This window comes from Mesoplodon mirus (genome assembly GCF_964341445.2).
Source record: "Mesoplodon mirus genome assembly, chromosome: 2".
Lineage (NCBI taxonomy): Eukaryota > Metazoa > Chordata > Mammalia > Artiodactyla > Ziphiidae > Mesoplodon > Mesoplodon mirus.
The window spans coordinates 26466946-26486219 of record NC_138977.1 but is presented as its reverse complement, the minus strand read 5'-3'; the positions used below and the strand labels follow the sequence as shown (position 1 = coordinate 26486219).

The following is a 19274-nucleotide window of genomic DNA, read 5'->3' as shown; positions in this document are numbered from 1 at the left end:
AGAGTATTTTGCCTATATTTTCCTCTAAGAGTTTTACAATATCTGGCTTTACATTTAGGTCTTTAATCCATTTTGAGTTTATTTTTGTGTATGGTGTTAGGGAGTGTTCTAATTTCATTCTTTTACATGTAGCTGTCGAGTTTTCCCAGCCCCACTTATTGAAGAGGTTGTCTTTTCTCCATTGTATAGTCTTGCCTCCTTTGTCATAGATTAGGTGACCACAGGTGTGTGGGTTTATCTGTGTAGCCCCTGTTCACTGTTTTTTTTTTTTTTTTTTTTTTTTTGCGGTACGTGGGCCCCTCACTGCTGTGGCCTCTCCCGTTGCAGAGCACAGGCTCTGGACGCGCAGGTCCTGCGGCCATGGCTCACGGGCCCAGCCGCTCCGCGGCATGTGGGATTCTCCCGGACCGGGTCACGAACCCGTGTCCCCCGCATCAGCAGGCAGACTCTCAACCACTGCGCCACCAGGGAAGCCCCCCTGTTCACTTTTGACCTTACCCTACCATGCTCCTCCCCGGCCCACCCCAGGTACCCACCACCACCAGGACCACTGTCCAGCTTTGTTCTACCATGCTCACTACCGCTTCCAGCCTCTGCTTGCTATCCCTCTGTCCAAACAACGAGGGTGGAAAGCACAATGTCATGACACACTAAGGATTTTAAAAATGCAGTGTTGCTACATACTGTGTGGCAAAAAGTGAGGCAGAGGCTAAGAACAGTGTTAGATGAATAATTGGTACTTGCTGTATAACACAATATAGGTGACACAGACTAATTATATACCTAAACACTTTCTACAAAGCTTAGTCAGTAGCTAATTTTAAATGTAAATATGTCCCATATTATAATTTCCCTATTTTCTAAAGGAAATATTACAGCACCCCCTCCTATCCACCAGCTCTAAGACAAATATTTTTTAAAACGTGCTGCTTATACCACTTGAAAAGTAGTGGGTAATATTACTGATACTTTTTAATTTCTAAAATTACATTTGTTAATATAGCTCTTAAACATCTTTATAATTTGCAGCATGGAATTTATTTATACTATTTATCTTTTGTATTTTCTTTAAGCAAAGCGAAGTTGCTTTTTTTCCATCAACGTTTTGATGTGGATTATGAGTCCAGGTGAAAAGGAACGAGGCAAAGTAGGGCTTGGTTTAGTCTTTATCATTTAATAAGAATTTCAAAATAATAACTTTATAGAGACTAAATGCTACAGTAGATAAAACCTTCAGGAAAAATATGGGACTATAGTCTATTCTATATAAATTTATTTTCCTTGACAATTTAAATCATGATTATTCAATAAGATGAATGGTAATTACTCATTTGTATTTTATCAAATCTTAATGGAGAATAAAATCTGTTGTAATACTCTTGAAATTCATGCTGAGAGAATGCCTTATAATTAGTCATTATAACAATAAAGAACTCAAGCATTTCCTCTTTTGTTAGACTTAAGCTCAACCTTTCTTCTACTAAAACATCATCAACTGTCAGAGCATTTACAGTAATATTCTGGTATTTAATCAGGTCAAAATAGTAGGAAAATCTGCTGGCTCATAAGCAAGTCTAATAGCCAACTGAATGTTGTCTAACAAGGAAAAAAACCACCTCTGGACAGGCATGTGGCACTTTTCTCCTCCAGTGGTTTAGGATCTCTCTAAATATTGACAAGATATTCATGAGGAAGCCATGAAATGTATTAAATCAGAGGTGGCTTCCCATAACATACAAAACATCTAGATGAAAAGGAAATATTTATTCAATCACTTATGAATCTCTAAATGCCAGCCAAGTTTAGAAGGGTCAAAATGAAAACTTAAAATTTTAACCTGAGTACTGAAATGAGAGTGTCTATAACACAATCACTAATTTGGGTGTATATATATATATATATATATATTTTTTTAATTTTTATCTATTTACTTTATTTTTGTCTGTGTTGGCTCTTCGTTTCTGTGCAAGGGCTTTCTCTAGTTGCGGCGAGTATAGGCCACTCTTCATCACGGTGCACGGGCCTCTCACTGTCGCAGTCTCTCTTGTTGCGGAGCACAGGCTCCAGACGTGCAGGCTCAGTAGTTGTGGCTCACGGGCCTAGTTGCTCCGTGGCATGTGGGATCTTCCCAGACCAGGGCTCGAAACCGTGTCCCCTGCACTGGCAGGTGGACTCTCAACCACTGCACCACCAGGGAAGCCCCCGGGTGTATATTTTTAAAAGAAGAAGATCAAATGCAAACAAGAAGTACCAATGCCAACTCACATGTCGCTGCCATGTCGAACTTCATCCTGCTCCTTGGACTGGCGTCGTCGCTGTTTGGTGGATGTGGAGAAAGATGCTGATGATGTTCCAGATTCTGAGTCCTCTGAACTTTGGCCTCCAGAGCTATTAACATCCAAAAGATGTTGTTCTACAGCTGACCGGATGGTTCTTTCTAAGAGTCTGGTAAAAAAGAATGCAGAGTCAAGCAAGCAATGAAACTTATCAATAACTGCGTTTAAAAATATGTCCCCGTACATAGAAAACACACTGGTGGTGGCCAAGGGGGAAGAGGCTGGGGCAGGGATGGAGTGGGAGGCTGGGGTCAGCAGATGTAAGCTTTGATACATGGAATGGAGAAACAAGAAGGTCCTACTGTGGAGCACAGGGAACTATATTCAATAGCCTATGATAAGCCATAATGGAAAAGAATATGAAATAAGAATGTGTATATATATATATATATATATATATATATATATATATATATATATATATATATGTATAACGGAATCACTTTGCTCTACAGCAGAACTTAACACAACATTATAAATCAACTATACTTCAATAAAAAAAAGTGCCCATAATATTGGAAATATCAGCATTTTCCATGGAACATCTACTACAGCTTCACGAGCAAAGACAGTATGAGGCATTAGTCCCCAAATATTTGCACTGTGTATTAAAAACAAAGCTACACAGAACCAATTCCACCAATGTGATAACTGTGTTTTCCATCTCTGTGAGTCGAGGATTCCTGAAACACTCACAGCAGGTCTAGCAACAATTACAGGAGGCATTCAGGAAGTAAAGATCATTGAATATAAGGCAGAAGGAGGAAAGATTGTTTTCCTCATAGAATAATGGACCTATTCTTACAAAGGTGAGTTTCTTCCAGATTTACACCAGTTCTGCAGAGGAAGACAGTATGATTTACAAAGCAAACGGGCACAAATGATTTTATGAGGCCTATTATGTCTTTGGAATCCCTTTAAGATAAAATTATATAGGCAATAATGCTATTAAAAAAGAACACCTGACCAGAGCAATTACTCCTCATAACAGAATGGTAAAATCTTTCTGAACCTCTATTCAATTCAATTGTAATATATATGATTGAAGCTGTATTCATGCCAACACCCCAATGTATATTACTGGAGATGGAAGGATAGATTTACTTTGTTCAACCTAAAGAAAACAGGGAAGCTCAGGGGCTAAAAAGAGTGCATCATAAGACAGATGAGGTATCATTTTTAAAGCTATATAATCGTTCAATGTGTCTAAACCCATTTTTATCACTTCATTATTTAATTCTGAATAAGCAGGCATGAAAAATTCTAAACTGACACTCCTCAAAGCATGTTTTCCTTCACTTCAAAAAAGGATCACATCCAAACTCATCAAATTGTATACATTAAGTATACAATACATTAAGTATGTGTATAGTTTTTTTGTATATACACCTCAAAAAAGCTGTTAAAATTTTAAAAAGACACATATATATTTTATTTATTTATTTATTTGTTTGTTTGTTTGTGGTACGCAGGCCTCTCACTGTTGTGGCCTCACCCGTTGCGGAGCACAGGCTCTGGACGTGCAGGCTCAGTGGCCGTGGCTCACGGGCCCAGCCACTCTGCGGCATGTGGGATCTTCCCGGAGCAGGGCACGAACCCGCGTCCCCTGCATGGGCAGGCGGACTCTCAACCACTGCGCCACCAGGGAAGCCCCACATATATGTTTTAAAAATGGTCAGATTGAGAAACACATTCAGTTAAATAAAATGGGTTTTGAAAATTTAAGAACTTAAGATTTGCCAAATGTGGTTTTATAATAGACTCATATAGTAATTTCATTAAAACTATTTTACGACAACGAGCAAGTACGGAATGACTAGGCATTAGAACTTTAATATCTAGAACTCTACATCCCAACAATTTGAGATTACCTCATAGTGGTACATAGGAAAGTGAATAAATTAATATATACATACATACCAAAGCCACACCTTTTCCAAACGTTATACAAGACATATAAGAAGTAAAGGTCATTAGGAAACAGACAAGAACACATCAGTCTTGGTATAATTCTGGAATCTCTTTATAATTCTCAAAGATAAAAGACGTCAAACCTGCCCTCTGAGTGCTTCCTCACATGACAAGGAAGGGAAAAAAAAAACCCAACTCATCCTATTAGAGCCACATTCATACCAATTAGTGTCCCTATTCTAATGCTTTTCTCTTCTTCCTTATCACACATCGCCCCTTCTCATCCGCCTGATCCCTGCTCAGGGAAGATGCGCCAAAAGGCCCACCCAGGTGCCAGCAATGTCCTATGGGTGAAGCACAACGAACAGGCAGGGGTAGATAGCTGCAGTTTAGATTTTAGTCTAAGTGCGGTTGGTCGTCTTAGGAGGAAAAAGACATGTGATAGACATAATTAACAGAGCACTGCCCCTGCCCTGTGGAAAAAGGACTTGCTGCCACCACTAACTTGTCTCCTTTTCTGTGTCCTATCAGACTGTAAAGGCCCCAAAGGCAGAGCTCAAGGCTTATTTGACATGAGACACCTAACACTATGCTTGGCATATAGCAGGCACTCCATCAATGGAGGCTGATTCAAACGAACAAAGGAAGAAGTAAAATACACGGTTCATATTTCCACCTTTAATGGCAAGACACCTCCCAAAGCACACAGACTGCTTTGCACGTACTAACTGACTGACACGATTTTGACTAAAATAAACAGAAAGTCTCATATGTTCACACGGCTGAGGGGTCTGCAGTCACACACCCACACAGAAGCTCAAATAGGAACACTTCTTATTTGGTCTTCTCCTCTGGGTGGTTTGAAAAATCATCATTGGTTACTTATTATATTAATCTTCCAATGCTATTCACCATTAGAAAAGCTTTTTTTTTTTTTTTTTTACTGTTTAATACATGAGAGGAGGGGAAAAAAGCCCCAAATCCGGATCACTTACTCTCCCGTTGCCGACACATTGTTGACTTGGGATACGTGGGCACTGTAGAAAAGAAGCAAAAGAAAGGAAGCCAGGTTAGACAGAGGACCAGAGAGTGCAAATCCAACGTGTGAGGGCACCCCGGGCTGAAAGTATTAGCCAGGCCCTGAATGACCCTCACATGACATTTAATTATCCACTGACAGATGCTGATTTTCACCTGTCTCTAGATTAGAGATGGCGCTGGGTGCATATTCCCAAACAGCTTCTTTTCTCCATGTTAAGATGTCCATGATGGATAGTTTCAAAGGTGACCCCTGAAAACCATCTCTGCCTCTCAGACTTTTGCCATGGCCCTAGTCTGGGGTCTTTGAATTTTCCCCAAATGTTAATACGATTGCTGCCCACGGCTTTCCTGCTACCAACTGCCCCATCCCTGCTGTCTGCAGACAGAAGCATCTTCCTAAAACTGCTCTGAACATGGAGCGGGGGCCGTAGGGGACAGAGAACAAGGAACAAACACTGTTTTCTACACGACTCTATCTGAGCCACATTGTCTGCCTAAGTTCCTCAAGATGGAAAATACCTCAAGCTCTATAATGTTTCATCTTAACACCTAATTTATAGCCCTTTTACTGAGCTTTTATAAACTTCCTCTGTTTCCCATTTTCTCCAAAGCCTGAATTCCTTTGAAAGTATTAAAAAGTAGTCAGTAAAAAAAAAAAAAAAAGTAGTCCATATAAAACGGAATGGTGAAATGAGAGAACACTATCTGATTAGCATGCTTCAGAAATTCACCCGTTTGCCCCCCATTCTACTTTCATATAAGCACAGTGTGGGTCGAGGCTGGCATCTGTTTTAACCATATCAGTGTGAGTACTTTCTTACATTCTGCCCTGTAGTGCTTAATTGGCTTCTAAATCAAGATTCAGAAGTACCTATGTTGAAAATGAGATTCAAAAAAAATCTTCAGTGCGTGTCAAACTACAGTTTTGCCTAATAGATCTAACAGTTCTCCCATTTTTACTTTCTTCTTTGTAGAAGACACCTGAAGAAAATAAAAGCTGTTAATGACCAATACGGACGGTTGCCTTTCAATCACTCCAAGCATCCTCATTTATACTACAGAATTTTCAGCATGTGAATGTATTGCTTTGGAATCACCTGCTTTGGAATGTGTTGCTTTGCAATCATCTGTTGCTTTGGAATTATCTGAAGTACGTGGTTCTTCCATGTACATGTATATGTGTATCTCATCCCTTTCCATTTAAAACCTAAGTGCTTCAAGGGATTGTGTAATATTTCTCCTTTTCTTTCATGACAATACTTACGAATACCACCAGCACCATACCCAGGACAGCACTCATCATCCCAGAGGTGATCGACAGACACTCACCCTTTAACCCCAGAGAATTCCTTTAGCCAAAGCTGTAGCTCTTTGTCATGGTCACAAACCACAGCCAAGTCCCAGAAAAACTGCATAAAAGAGTGCTGCTGTTCACACGAGAAACGTATGAGAAGAATCCTCATTAATAAATGAATGAACAAATAAATAAACCCGAATGCTTACTGAGTGCTGTGTTTCAGACATTGTGCTTAGTATTGTTTACATAGCTTTTCTCATTTACTGTTTACAATAAGTCCATGAAGTAGGTACCCTTGTTTTCTTTTCCCTATTTTCAAATGAAGAGGTTAGAGAGGTTAAGTAACTCACAGTCCTAGAGCCAAGAAGTAGATGGGCTGAGATTGGAACCAAGAAAGTTTGAGCTTAGAGTCTAAGCTCCTAATCGCTACACTCGACTTTTTGAATCCATCACTCACTAGAAGAAACACTCACTAGAGTCATCTTCCTATACGGAGGCCTGGACTTAGGTATTTAACTTTGCTTTTAATTACAACCATGTCTGCCTCACAATACCTGCTATTCATAGAGGTTCCCAGGTTACATAACCAACAATAAATCCTTTGCTGTTCTCTGTCCTTAGCTGGAACAGGCAGTCCCTGCTTTTGATGCTGTGGCTCACCCTCTGTAAATTCAACACTGTATAATTAACTCAGGTACTCCATGTCTCACGCAGTTACACAACCTTGGTTTTGGGGGCGGGGGCCAATTTGAATAATGACTCCCGGAGAACATACAGGCGGGAAAATACAGATCTGCTAGATACTAAAAACAAGACAAAGACATAAAAATATAATCAGCCAATCAGTCAGCCATGCCATCTCAGAATGAAGGGATATACTTCCTTTCCTCCCTTCTATACACTTTTGACCTGAACTTCTTTTTGCTTATTAAAGCACACACTGATATTTTTATGTTCCTTTTGGGGCAGGGGGTGGGGTAGGGAGGAGAAGATGAAAAAAGGCGAGGAAGAAAGAGACGCGGAAATGACAACAAATGGGACCAGGTTCTGAGATTCCTAACTCTCTGAGTAAGTGCTTTTCAAACTCTAATGTGCATCACAATCACCCGGGATCTTGTTCACACACAGATTCTGATACAGTAGGTCTAGGTCTAGGAAAGGGGAAGTTGAGATTTTGTATTTCTAACACATTCCCCAGTGGTTCTGATGCTGTTGATTTGTGGAGGGCCACTGATTAGCAAGGTTCCAAATTCCTGCAACTAAAATTCTTTTAGACTTCAGTGACTTAGATATCACAATTGCTGTTTTTAAAGATTCTAAGTTATGAAGGTATGATTTGGAAAACATATGCTAATTGGAATGAATAAAAGGCAATACATCAACATTTCCCTCAGAGCTTAAAGAAAAATGACCTGAGCCATCTGAATCGGTCTTAAAGAGCCTTTCTCAGAATGCAAAATAAATGAATAGATCAATAATAAGACTAAGTAATTAAACCATATTGATTTTTGTTAATACATTTATCTTAGGTCAAATTTATGATAAATTTATATTTTTGTGTTTTTGTAATAGGCCTTTGGAATTTTTGGTATTACTTAATGTGTCCATACTTCCATGCTTTTAAAATAGAATTTTTCTAAAGGAAGTATTCTTTTTTTTTTAAATGCCAAGAAACTATTATAGAGAGAAGAAAAATCTCTCATCCAAAATACAGAAATCTGTACAACTCTGCCACAATCAATATACATGGACTGTACAAATTCACACCAGTTCATAATTTACCAAACAAACTATGACTAAGAAGGTTCACAAAATAGATGGTGGTTTATGGAAAAGACTTTTACCCAATTAAGTACAAGAAAAGTTACAAACCACACCTCCACTTTCTAAAAATAAGAAGTATACTTAGTCTTAGAAAACTACAAGCTAGCAAATGTACAGAGAGCTGGCTGGTGCTAACAGCACACTTGAGATAGTGTCTTTTTAAGAGTCTTTTTCAAAGCCTGTTGCCACTGCAGATTCTGGTCACTTGCTACTTTCAAGGCCAAAAACACAATACAAGGTCTGAGCATTTCCTCAGGTCATACTTACTAGTTTGTCTTATGTACATTTATACATATTTAAGAGCTAGGTAAAAGTCTTGTCATAAAATTTCCAGTACTACATGTTTAAAATGTTGAGCTTCCCTGTTGAGCTGCCAAAAAGGATGACAACTTTAAGTGTCATAGTGCAAATTTTCTCTGCAAGTTCTACTGCAGAGAAAGGTTCTTTGAAATACAGATTTGCGTTAAAGGGACTGATGTAAAAATGTAGGCATCGTGTCTGGGAGAAACTGAAATCACCCTAGGACTTCTCTCCCTTGCAAATAAGGTGATCATTTACTTGGACTCACAGGCTATTAAATCATTGAAAGGTACTGTCCAAACTATGGCACTGTCACTTAAAAATGTTTTTACCACTCTATCTTGTGCCAGATCTTCACAGCTGTGACATGGTTTAAATTCCATAATCCATCCCCCAAGAGGTGCCCACCCAAAGCAAGTATCAAATTTATCCATCCATTATAAGATGATCCATCCATTGACTATATCTTAACCTGATACAGTCATCGTATTGTAGTGTTTGGAAGGGCTTGTTCTGTCCAAGAGAAGTTCCTCCTTCCAGCTGATTCTGCTGTCTACCGTTTGCACGTTGGTACTGTTTTGGCTGCTATCTCCTGCTCGTGAGACTTCGTACAGCACACAGATGGAGCCAACCTCTCTAATTCTGTAGGACACTTCGTAAGGGTCAACCCAGAGTGTGAGTTCACTTGGGAGAAGTCTGAACAGCTCCTGACCGCTCAGTCCAATCCCCTGTGCTGCCTGTCCAATGCGAGGATCCATTTTATGGCTGATGTGAATACAACGGTAACCCGATCCCTTGCAGGGCTTTTCTGGGAACCAGTGATGTTTCTAATGTTCTGCCAGCAACTCCTGCAGGCTCTGGCGGAAGGACTGCAGCTGTCGCTCGCTCGTGAGCCCCTTGATGCGGAGGAACTTGGAGATGAACGTCTCGTTGGCGGCCATCTCGCCTATCACGGTGTTGGCCCGGGTGTAGAAGGGATGCGCGGGGTCGGCCCGGGCTCCCTCACAGGTCAGAGGGCTGAGAGAGAGGGAGGGGCGGATGGCTACGCTTTTTCTCCTTTCTTTAGAGTAAAAAAGTTATTTTCGAGACAGGAGGTGGCCAGAGAGAGGAAGAGACGAGCGACCGCGGCCTGGTCACAGCGCCCGGACCTCCCAGGCCACCGCCGCCTACGGCTCTGCAGCCTCCGAAGCTCCCAACAGTTGCATTTCCAACTCTGAGGGGCCTAAAGAAAGTATTCTGAAAAGGGGATGTTTTGCATTGGGAATCAGAAAAGTGAAGTTCTGGTCTTGGCTCTGCAGTTAATTAGCTGCAATCACAGTCAGATTGTTGGTTAGCTTGGCTGCTTTGGGTTGGTTTCTTCATACAGAAAATGAAAGCCTTGGTTGATGATCTCTGTGATTTTCTTTTAGCTCTAAAAGTTTATGACTATCTCAGTTTCAAGTTTATTGCCCTAAAGTTTAAATCATTACAAAAGGTTATAACTAACTGCATATTTAGTTTTATGACAGTGTCAGTCATAGGGTTTATCAGATACCAAAACGGCTTTGGTCAGGTATCCAATCACCTCCATAGTTCCTGTGGGATGTGCTTAACAATTCATCAATAACAAGATTTCTAAGAATATTTAATGTCAGAAATAGGGCCTGCTTCCATTGCTATAATCAGCTTATGGAGGTAATGTTAAGACACTAACAAAAAGACAATAAGCAAATAAGCTAAAGTGAAAGATAATGATTTTCTTCATCTACACGTAGCTTGTTTTCTATCCCCTGCAGAGAGCTAAGAATAATGATTTTTTTTCAGAGCACTTGACTGATTTGCTAAGAAAATCTCTTACTTATGCAGTGTAAACACCTGAATATGGAAGAATTCATTTCCTAATGTTGATAAAGCAAGTATTCAAAACTAAAATAAATAAGCAGACTCAGCATTATGGTCAATTTCATTACCCAAGCCTACTTAAGTGATGATGCAAATGAATGTTCTCCTGGTACAGTCATTCAAAACAGATTCTAAGCCTACTCTGAAATATATTCTATGATATAGTTACATATATTTAGTCTTTATTTCTATTAGCAAAACATTTCCATAAAGTGATTATGCTCATCTATGTTAGTCTATAAAATTTGCATGTGATAAGGTGCATAAAATGCCTATTGACAAGTGATTCTCTTATTAGATCACTTGATTTGAAATAAAGAAATCTTTCAAATCTACTGAAACCAGACATCTTGAAGAAGGATGTGTTCTCTTTTTACTGCCCTCTTACTTCAGTATATTCTCTTTTCAGTGGTGTATAAAATGCTGCCCGTAAAATATTGTTTTAGTAGGAACCATTAGGTCTAACAGAATTATCCTTTTTCTCTAGAAGATAATATTTACATTCAATTTTTTTAATGAGTAAGAATTTAAAAGACAATTATGTGATGTTTGTTTAAGCCTCAGGATGAGGATCCAGTAACTAATCATCAAACCAGAATGAAACCCTTAATTTGTCTGTTTAACAGAATACAGTATTTTTAGTATCATCTTAAAATACTAAAAGTTGATACACAGTGTCAACATTATAAGATGATTATACCACTATTTCCTTGTAACTGTATAATGAATTTGTAAATTAAAACATTTTCATGATTTTAGTTCAATTCTCTACAGTGCCATAAAATAAATACACTCAGTCCTCAATAGTTATTCACTTTGCTTTAACTTTTAGTTATGATTATCACATGCAGAAATCTTAGGGAGCATTTATAGGTATTTAGATTTTGACAAAAAATATTTATCCCCACATATTTTTATCGAAACTCACACATACTATTCCTTTAAGTATTAGGACTGATTTGAAGAAACGAATTATTCTTCATTCCTATATCTTTTTTTGTTTGTTTGTTTGTTTTGTGGTACACGGGCCTCTCACTGCTGTGGCCTCTCCTGTTGCGGAGCACAGGCTCTGGACGCGCAGGCTCAGCGGCCATGGCTTACGGGCCCAGCCGCTCTGTGGCATGTGGGATCTTCCCGGACCGGGGCACGAACCCATGTCCCCTGCATCGGCAGGTGGACTCTCAACCACTGCGCCACCAGGGAAGCCCAAAGTTCTGCTATTTTTATGTTTTCTTTTATTATTATTAAATTCTTTCGGGTTTCCAAGAAGTTGCTTTTCTTCCTTTTTATAACTTCTTATTCTGAATGTGTGGCTCGTTTACCTTCGATCTTTTTAAGAAGGTGAAGTTACCTCTTAAAAAGAACTTAGATCTCATTCCACAAATTTTGATATGTACTTTTCCTCTTTTTCTTCCAAATAGTCTGTTTTTATTTCCTATTTGAATTTCTTCCTCCCTTTAGGAGAGTTTTCGTTGGTTGACTGGAAATTTTTTGTTATTAATTACACTGTGGTTAGAAGACATGACTTAATATTTCTACTCTTCAAGAACTTTTAGAGATAGCTGAGTAATCTTTTAGAAAATAGCAGGGATGCTTAAGCCCTATTTGTAGGTTGTAAAGTTTAGTGTATGTGATGCTCCTATATTTTAAATCTTATTAATTTTATTAAATTCTCAGCGCTATTTATTTTATAAATTTTTTTTGTTATAGACATATTGTGGTATATATAAGTTCTATACATCAAATGTGTTTGTATGTTTATCCTTGTTAACTTAAGGGTTTAAATTTATATGATTTGATACAGTGCTAGTTTATACATACTTATTATTTTAACCTTTATATTTTTAGTATGGATTTTACCCAATAAAGTAAGTCTAGGTTTGTCCTGTTTAATGGATTTGGCTTTAAACTCTAGTTGTTCTGGTATTGATATTGCTATCTCTGCTTTCTTTCTGTTCATATTTATCAGAGATAAATCCTATATTATTAACCTTTCTGTGCTGTTTTGTTTAGGCATAGCTCTCTTGAGCAAAACATAGTTCAAGCAGTCATTTTAAAAAAGTATTTTTAGCTTTTATCAAAGAATTTAATCCATTTATACTTACTGTCATAGCTGATACATTTTTTCTAGTTTTATGTTTTTGCTTTGTGTTTTATAATTTTGGAGCTTCCTTTTCCTTTGATTTCTGTCTTTGCTCTTATCTTCTGAGGTGATTTGGGATATACAAATCCTATGCACAATTCTACTAGTCGTTGCCTCTCCAACCCATACATCTGTAACTATTAAAACTGAAACAAAAATCCCAAAAACAAACCACCAAAAAAACCCCCTGAAACACTTGATGCCTGCTTCTACTCTCCTACCTTCCATGTAAGATAAGAAATTTAGAATTTCATTACTTTCTTTGGCCCTCCACTAATAATTATAATCAGGTTTCTACTTCTTAATTAAAAAAATATTTGGGGGGATTCACCTCTCATTTAGCTGGGTATATATTAACACTGATTTCTACTTCTATTTCTATTAGTATGGTTTCCTCCTTAGAATCATAATTTTCGGGTTGGCTTTCTGATCTCTGACTTTCATATCTAACATTATTTCTCTCACAGCTTTTTCTTTACCCTTTTTATTTTGGAAGAGCTTCTCAAGTTTCTCTCTCATCATGTACTTGATTTATTTTAAATACTTTCTGCTCTTTACTGCTTTCCAAAGTTTTAAAAATCTCTGCAAATACGTTTCTATGCTTCTCCTTCTCTCATTTCAGCTGTTCTTGTGTGTCTCTAGCCTTTTAATTCTCAATTTATTCTCTCCTTACAGGTTCCCACTCATATTTCAAAGAGGTTGGTTGTGTCCTCGAGCATTTTTGGAGAAGATTAGCACATATTACTTCTCAAGTTTTCCTGTGAACCATACAAAAAACAGTTTTCTGAAATCTGTTTCTACTCTGAGTCCTCACAGCAAGTCATCCTTTCCCCTAGCTTGTAATTTCTCTTTATAGGTCCCAAATAGTTATTTGTGTTTAGGGGTTCATAAGGGGGAACAAACAATTCAGGCAGAGCCATTATCAAGCACCTGGCTGGGTATATTGTTCTAAGTTTATTTCATTGTCACTTGGCCACAGGCAGATGCCTCCTCTTGGATTTAGACTTTAAAAGCCAGGATACGATTCTGCCCTTGAACAATCTACATGCATACTTGAGTGGACTTGTTGTTTAGTCCAATTTATGATTAAGCTGGAGAATCAGACACAAATTTGTAGTTTGTCTTTGTGCGGTGTACACTTGAAAGCATGCATTAAATCCAAAAATCTTCCTGCCTTTATCCCTCAGGTGACTGAGCATCCCAGGGGGATACCTCCTCCTCTCCATTGTTTTGGGTACTTAATGTTCTAGTCTCTAAATGGGAGGTGAAAAAGAATACACAACTCAGCTCTGGATGGTTCAGAAAATAAGTTTCTGCTCAGTTGGGGGAATGTCACTTGCTTTTCTGGTCAGTGCAGTAGACACTGGAAGGAATCCAAGCCAGTTTTTTTTGCCTTCCTTCTCTCTTTGTGGTCACTATGTTGTTTAGATGGTGAAACATGAAGCCTGCAAGGTGAAAATGTTTGTCAGTTCATCTCCATTGATGACTTACAGTTTTCTTCTTCTTTTTTTAAAAATAAATTTATTTATTTATTTACTTTTGGCTGTGTTGGGTCTTTGTTGCTGCGCACAGGCTCTTCTCTAGTTGCGGCAAGCGGGGGCTACTCTTCGTTGCAGTGCACGGGCTTCTCATGGAGGTGGCTTCTCTTGTTGCGAAGCATGGGCTCTAGGCATGTGGGCTTCAGCAGTTGTGGCATACAGGCTCAATAGTTGTGGCTCTCAGGCTCTAGAGCGCAGCCTCAGTAGTTGTGGCACACGGACTTAGTTGCAACCGTGGGATCTTCCTGGCCCAGGGCTCGAACCTGTGTTCCCTGCATTGGTAGGCGGACTCTTAACCACTGCGCCACCAGGGAAGCCCCTACAGTTTTCTTCATCATTGTTATAAAATTGTCTCTAGTTTTTGTCTTTTATATCATCATTAGAATTTAAATGGGAAGCTGGGAGTAGTTATATCAGACAAAGCTAGTCTGCTTTTAACCTAGAGGTTTACATTTTATTAAAATCTTAAGTTCTTATAAACAGAAGTCTATGGGGAGGCAGGGAGACCAACCACTGCGCCACCAGGGGAGCCCCGAAAGTTCTTTCCTTTTTAAAGGCAGAATGATACTCCACTGTATAGTCTGCATTTTGTTTATCCATTCATCCACTGATGAACATTTGGGTTGCTTCCATCGTTTGGCTATTGTGCATAATGCTATTATGACCATGGGTGCACAAACATCTCTTTGGGACCCTACTTTCAATGCTTTTGAGTATATACCTAGAAATGGAACTCCTGGATCATACGGTAATTCTAAGTTTAATATTTTGAGGAACCACCTTTACTAATTTTGCTAGAAGCTGCAACGTTTTACATTTCAACCAGGAATGCACAAGTGATTCAATTTCTTGTCATCTTTACCAATACTTGTTATTATTATTATCATAGTAGCCATCCTACTGGGTATGAGGTAGTGTCTCATCGTAGTTTTGATTTGTATATCCCTGATGACTAGTGATGTGGAGCATCTTTTCATGTGCTTATTGGCCATTTGTATATGTTCTCTGGAGAAATGCCAATTCAAGTCTTTTGCCCATTTTTTAATTGTGTTGTATTTGTTTTTTGTTGAGTTTTAGGAGTTCTCTATCTGTTCTAGATATTAATCCCTTATCAGATATATGATTTGCAAATATCCCCCCCATTTTGTGAGTTGCCTTTTTCTTCTCTTGACAATGTTATTTTTTTGATCACAAAATTTTTAAAAATTTAAAGAAGTCCAATTTATCTATTTTTTCCTTTTGTTTCCTGTGCCTTTGGTGTCACACCTAGGAATCATTGCCAAATCCAATCTCATGGATCTTTTGCCCAATGTTTTCTTCTAAGAATTTTGTAGTTTTAGCTCTTATATGTAGATCTTTGATCTATTTTGAGTTAATTTTTGTATATGGTGTTAGGTAAGGGTTCACTAGGTAAGGGTTCAACTTCATGCTTCTGCATGTGGATATCCGGTTTTCCCAGCACTATTTGTTGAAAAGACAGTTCTGTGACACTTTTTGAAAATATGGACACCCAGCCCACTTGAGACTCAGAATCTTGGCCAGTGAGACCCAGGCACCTTTAATGAGCTCCATATACTTCATACCATTAAGAAAGTATTATCAAAAAACAGAAGAATAACAAATGTTGACAAGTATGTAGAAAAACAGGACTCTTGTGCATTACTAGTGGAAATGTACCTAAAAATGTTTAAGGTGGTAAATTTTATATTATGTGTATTTTATTGCAATTGAAAAATAATTTAAAGCTGTTTAAATGGCAAATTTTATTTTATTTATATATTACCACCAAGAAAAAAAGAAAAAAGAGCTCCATAAGCAGAGGTGATGTACCTCCTCAGTTAAGAAATACTGTTGTAGTCAAAAAGGACAAGGTAAAAACTATTTACATATATAGTTATCTGTGTCTAAAGACACCCAAAATATCTAGCTAACTTTATCATCTTGGGGAAAAAAAATCAAGTAGATAATTAAATAAAACGCCTGCTTATTTGTTCTACTTTTTAGTTAGTAGCCTGAAACAGGCTTATAAACAAACACAATGTGTGGTATGATATACTTCTCCAAACTATCCCATCTGATAATAAGAGCTTTTTACCTCAAAGTGATAATTTAGAAAACATACATTATGCTTAAGGAGAAAAGTAAACTATTAAAAATTTAATAATACTACCCCCCGCCAAATAACAAACAGAAATTCTAGCACAAGTTGTTTGGAAAGGTAATCCCCAAAAAGCTATCTAAAGATGAGTTAGAAATAAGTTTTCTACATATCAAGATAAGAGTGGTATGATATAATTTCCAGATCCCATCTAGTATCTATTTAAATCTGAATTTATCCAAAGCTAAATTTTTTCTTCAACATAAATCCTGCAGTTAAAAGACTTTCATAAAATTGATGCTTCCTGGAGTCTAAGAATAAAAAGTTAATAAAATCCTAAAGAATGAGTTTGTGTGCCAAACAGCTAATTTAGAAATCAATCTAATTGATGTTCTTGATTCAGGAAAATTAGAAAACATACGAGGGGGTGGGAGGGAGGTCTAAGAGGGAGGGGACATAGGTATACATATAGCTGATTCACTTCATCGTACAGCAGAAACTCACACAATATTGTAAAGCAATTATACTCCAATTAAAAAAAAAAGAAAAGAAAACATATGAAATACTGAAACTGACCCTAAGCGATTCCAAATCTGCTAAAATAGCAATTTAGCTTCAATTTGCATGATGAGTATTAAAACTTGGGCTGAAATTGATAAAGACTTAATTTCAAGGTTTCAGTGAAGCACAAAATGAGAAGGGGAAAACAAGAGGATCAGTGCAGACGCTAGAAGACAAGTGTTAGGTAAGGAATGAGACACTACTCAGAGGCCAGGTGAGTTGTTTAGAGCCCAGTGAAGAAAACTGGTTATAGGTATGCAGGCCCTGAAGCATATATTCAGGATTTTCATAAAGCACAGGCAAAGATGGGTGCTAGGTATATGTAAAATTTAGGTATTCATAAAGAAGGAATTCATGGGTCAAAGTTAGATGGGATAGGATGAGGACGGGACCTGACCCTGGCCATACGGAAGGTGAAGATAGTGTGGGGAGATGGGAGCAGGTAGAGATGAGGAGGAATAGAAAGTGGAGATCAAGAACCCTACTCCCAGTGGAAATAACCACAGAAATCAAAACCTGGGCTTGGCAACACTGAAGACTTCGATAAATAGAAGTAGAACTAGCAACAGATCCCAACCAGATCTGACTGGACGTCACCAAAAGAATTCAGACAACAGGCTGCATGTGGCACAGAAGAACACCTACTGTAAGCTGCTTTCACACTAATCTGAGCAATTGAGGTAGGGGCTCCTTTTCTGGGATTCCAACCTAGACTAGGAAAGAGGCCAGGGTGTGGGCATCTTTGCCAAGCATGTTCTGCACCCTTAGCACGCAGGTTCGTGTTTCTTTGCGGCAATCTCACTAAGGGTTTGGTATAACCGGTCCTTCCCTTTCATTCCCTTAATCACTTCAACAGGGCGGGTAATCTCTAATGAGCATCTGGGGAACAATGACACCTACTGTTTGAGCTACTGTAGCTGCAATAAACTTGCCACATGGGATGGTGGCAGGTGTAGATTTGTAGCTACTATTTCTTTCCTTTGCAAAAAAGGACAAATGGCTCTACGGTGAATTAGGTTAGGTTGGAGAAGTACTGGAATTAAAGAAGACAGAGTTCTTATCACAGAAAACTATTCATCTAGAATGAGAACATCTGAGTGCATGTCTATTTATAAGAGGCCTACCTTACTACAGAAAGGCCTGAAGGCAGTGGAACCGTACAGTAGACTAACACGTGGTTCAGCCGTAGATGTTAGAATAGCAATCACAGAGACCGCAATTCTACAGGGTGAACGGTGGAGCAAGGTAATGACTGAAATGGCTCCTCTCGGTCTCTGTTCCTGTGACCGACCTCCCTACCCCCAGCCACAGGAAGGTCCTGGAACCTCCACTAGTGCACTGCAGCCTCTCGGTATGCTCTGCATCTCTACTCCAGACACAGACCCTCTCTTGCTGTTATAAATAATGCACCTTGTCTCCACTCCAATTGCTGGATGCCTGTCTGATCTACTGTATCTGAGTTCCTTTATAGAGCAGCTATTCTCCTTCCTCTGAAATGGGAGGCCTGCTTTGCCCTCATGTTCTCTCTGTTTTGATTTGGTCTACCTGAAGACTGCCCACTCCCAAACTTGCAGCCACTGAGATGTGCCATTCTACCTTATGTCGGACCTCTCAGAATAAACCACAAAACGGAATACCCCTCCGTTCAATACCCCATCCCCTCCGCCTGGCTGCTTGTGGCTGAATCTACTTCTGGTGAACACCCACCTCGGATGTGTCTCATCTCTTGACTGGGCCTTTCCTCCCCTGAAAAACCTGCCCAATGAACACTGTCAATACATAATATTTAGTATTCAATATCCTTAGCCAGGGAAGATACCATTTTGCCACTACCAATCATTTTTTACTTTTCAAAGGCACAGAAAAAATTATTTTGGATTTAAAAGAGCCAATTTAGTTTTTCATCATGTTAATAAATCATTATGGAATTCATTAGTCATGTAATGACTCCCCTTTTCTAACACTGCAGCAAAGGAATTGTAATAAAGTTGGAGGGAAAGGAATAGAAGACAAGGACATTACAAACATTTATTTAAAATGTTGAAGCACTCATTTGCTCTTACTAGAGGTAGTGCAAAAAAAAAATGCACTGATTTATAAATTAAATTATCAGTGGACATGTTTCTGTTTCTAGTCCCCAAATCTAGAACTTAGTCATAATTAACAATCATGTTTTCCTTTTTCTACTTGAATTCTGTACGCTAGATTAACTCAAGAAAAGTCAATCTCAAACCAGCCATGCAAATAATTAAAAAAAAAAGTTCATGTGTTATCAATAGATTCTATTTCATGTCAAGTGGGTAAGAAAAAAAGCTAAATTAACTTGTACCAACCTAATTCTTAC

The 19274-nt window shown here is 38.5% G+C and overlaps 1 protein-coding gene and 1 pseudogene across 4 annotated transcripts in view; both read right to left on the bottom strand.

Moving 5' to 3' along the window:
• The window catches only part of FAM13A (family with sequence similarity 13 member A), a 329977-nt gene that overhangs the window by 61146 nt on the left and 249557 nt on the right, over positions 1 to 19274 (bottom strand). For all 3 annotated transcript variants that reach the window (XM_082611404.1, XM_082611405.1, XM_082611406.1), the window contains 2 exons: positions 5243 to 5284; positions 2266 to 2445 (listed from right to left, as the gene is read on the bottom strand). In XM_082611404.1, the coding sequence (XP_082467530.1) occupies positions 2266 to 2445; positions 5243 to 5284 (222 nt within the window). The remainder of the gene's footprint in view (positions 1 to 2265; positions 2446 to 5242; positions 5285 to 19274) is intronic.
• Positions 9107 to 9693, bottom strand: LOC309798786 (protein BTG1-like; annotated as a pseudogene). Its single transcript has one exon. The product of its transcript is annotated as a protein BTG1-like (transcript).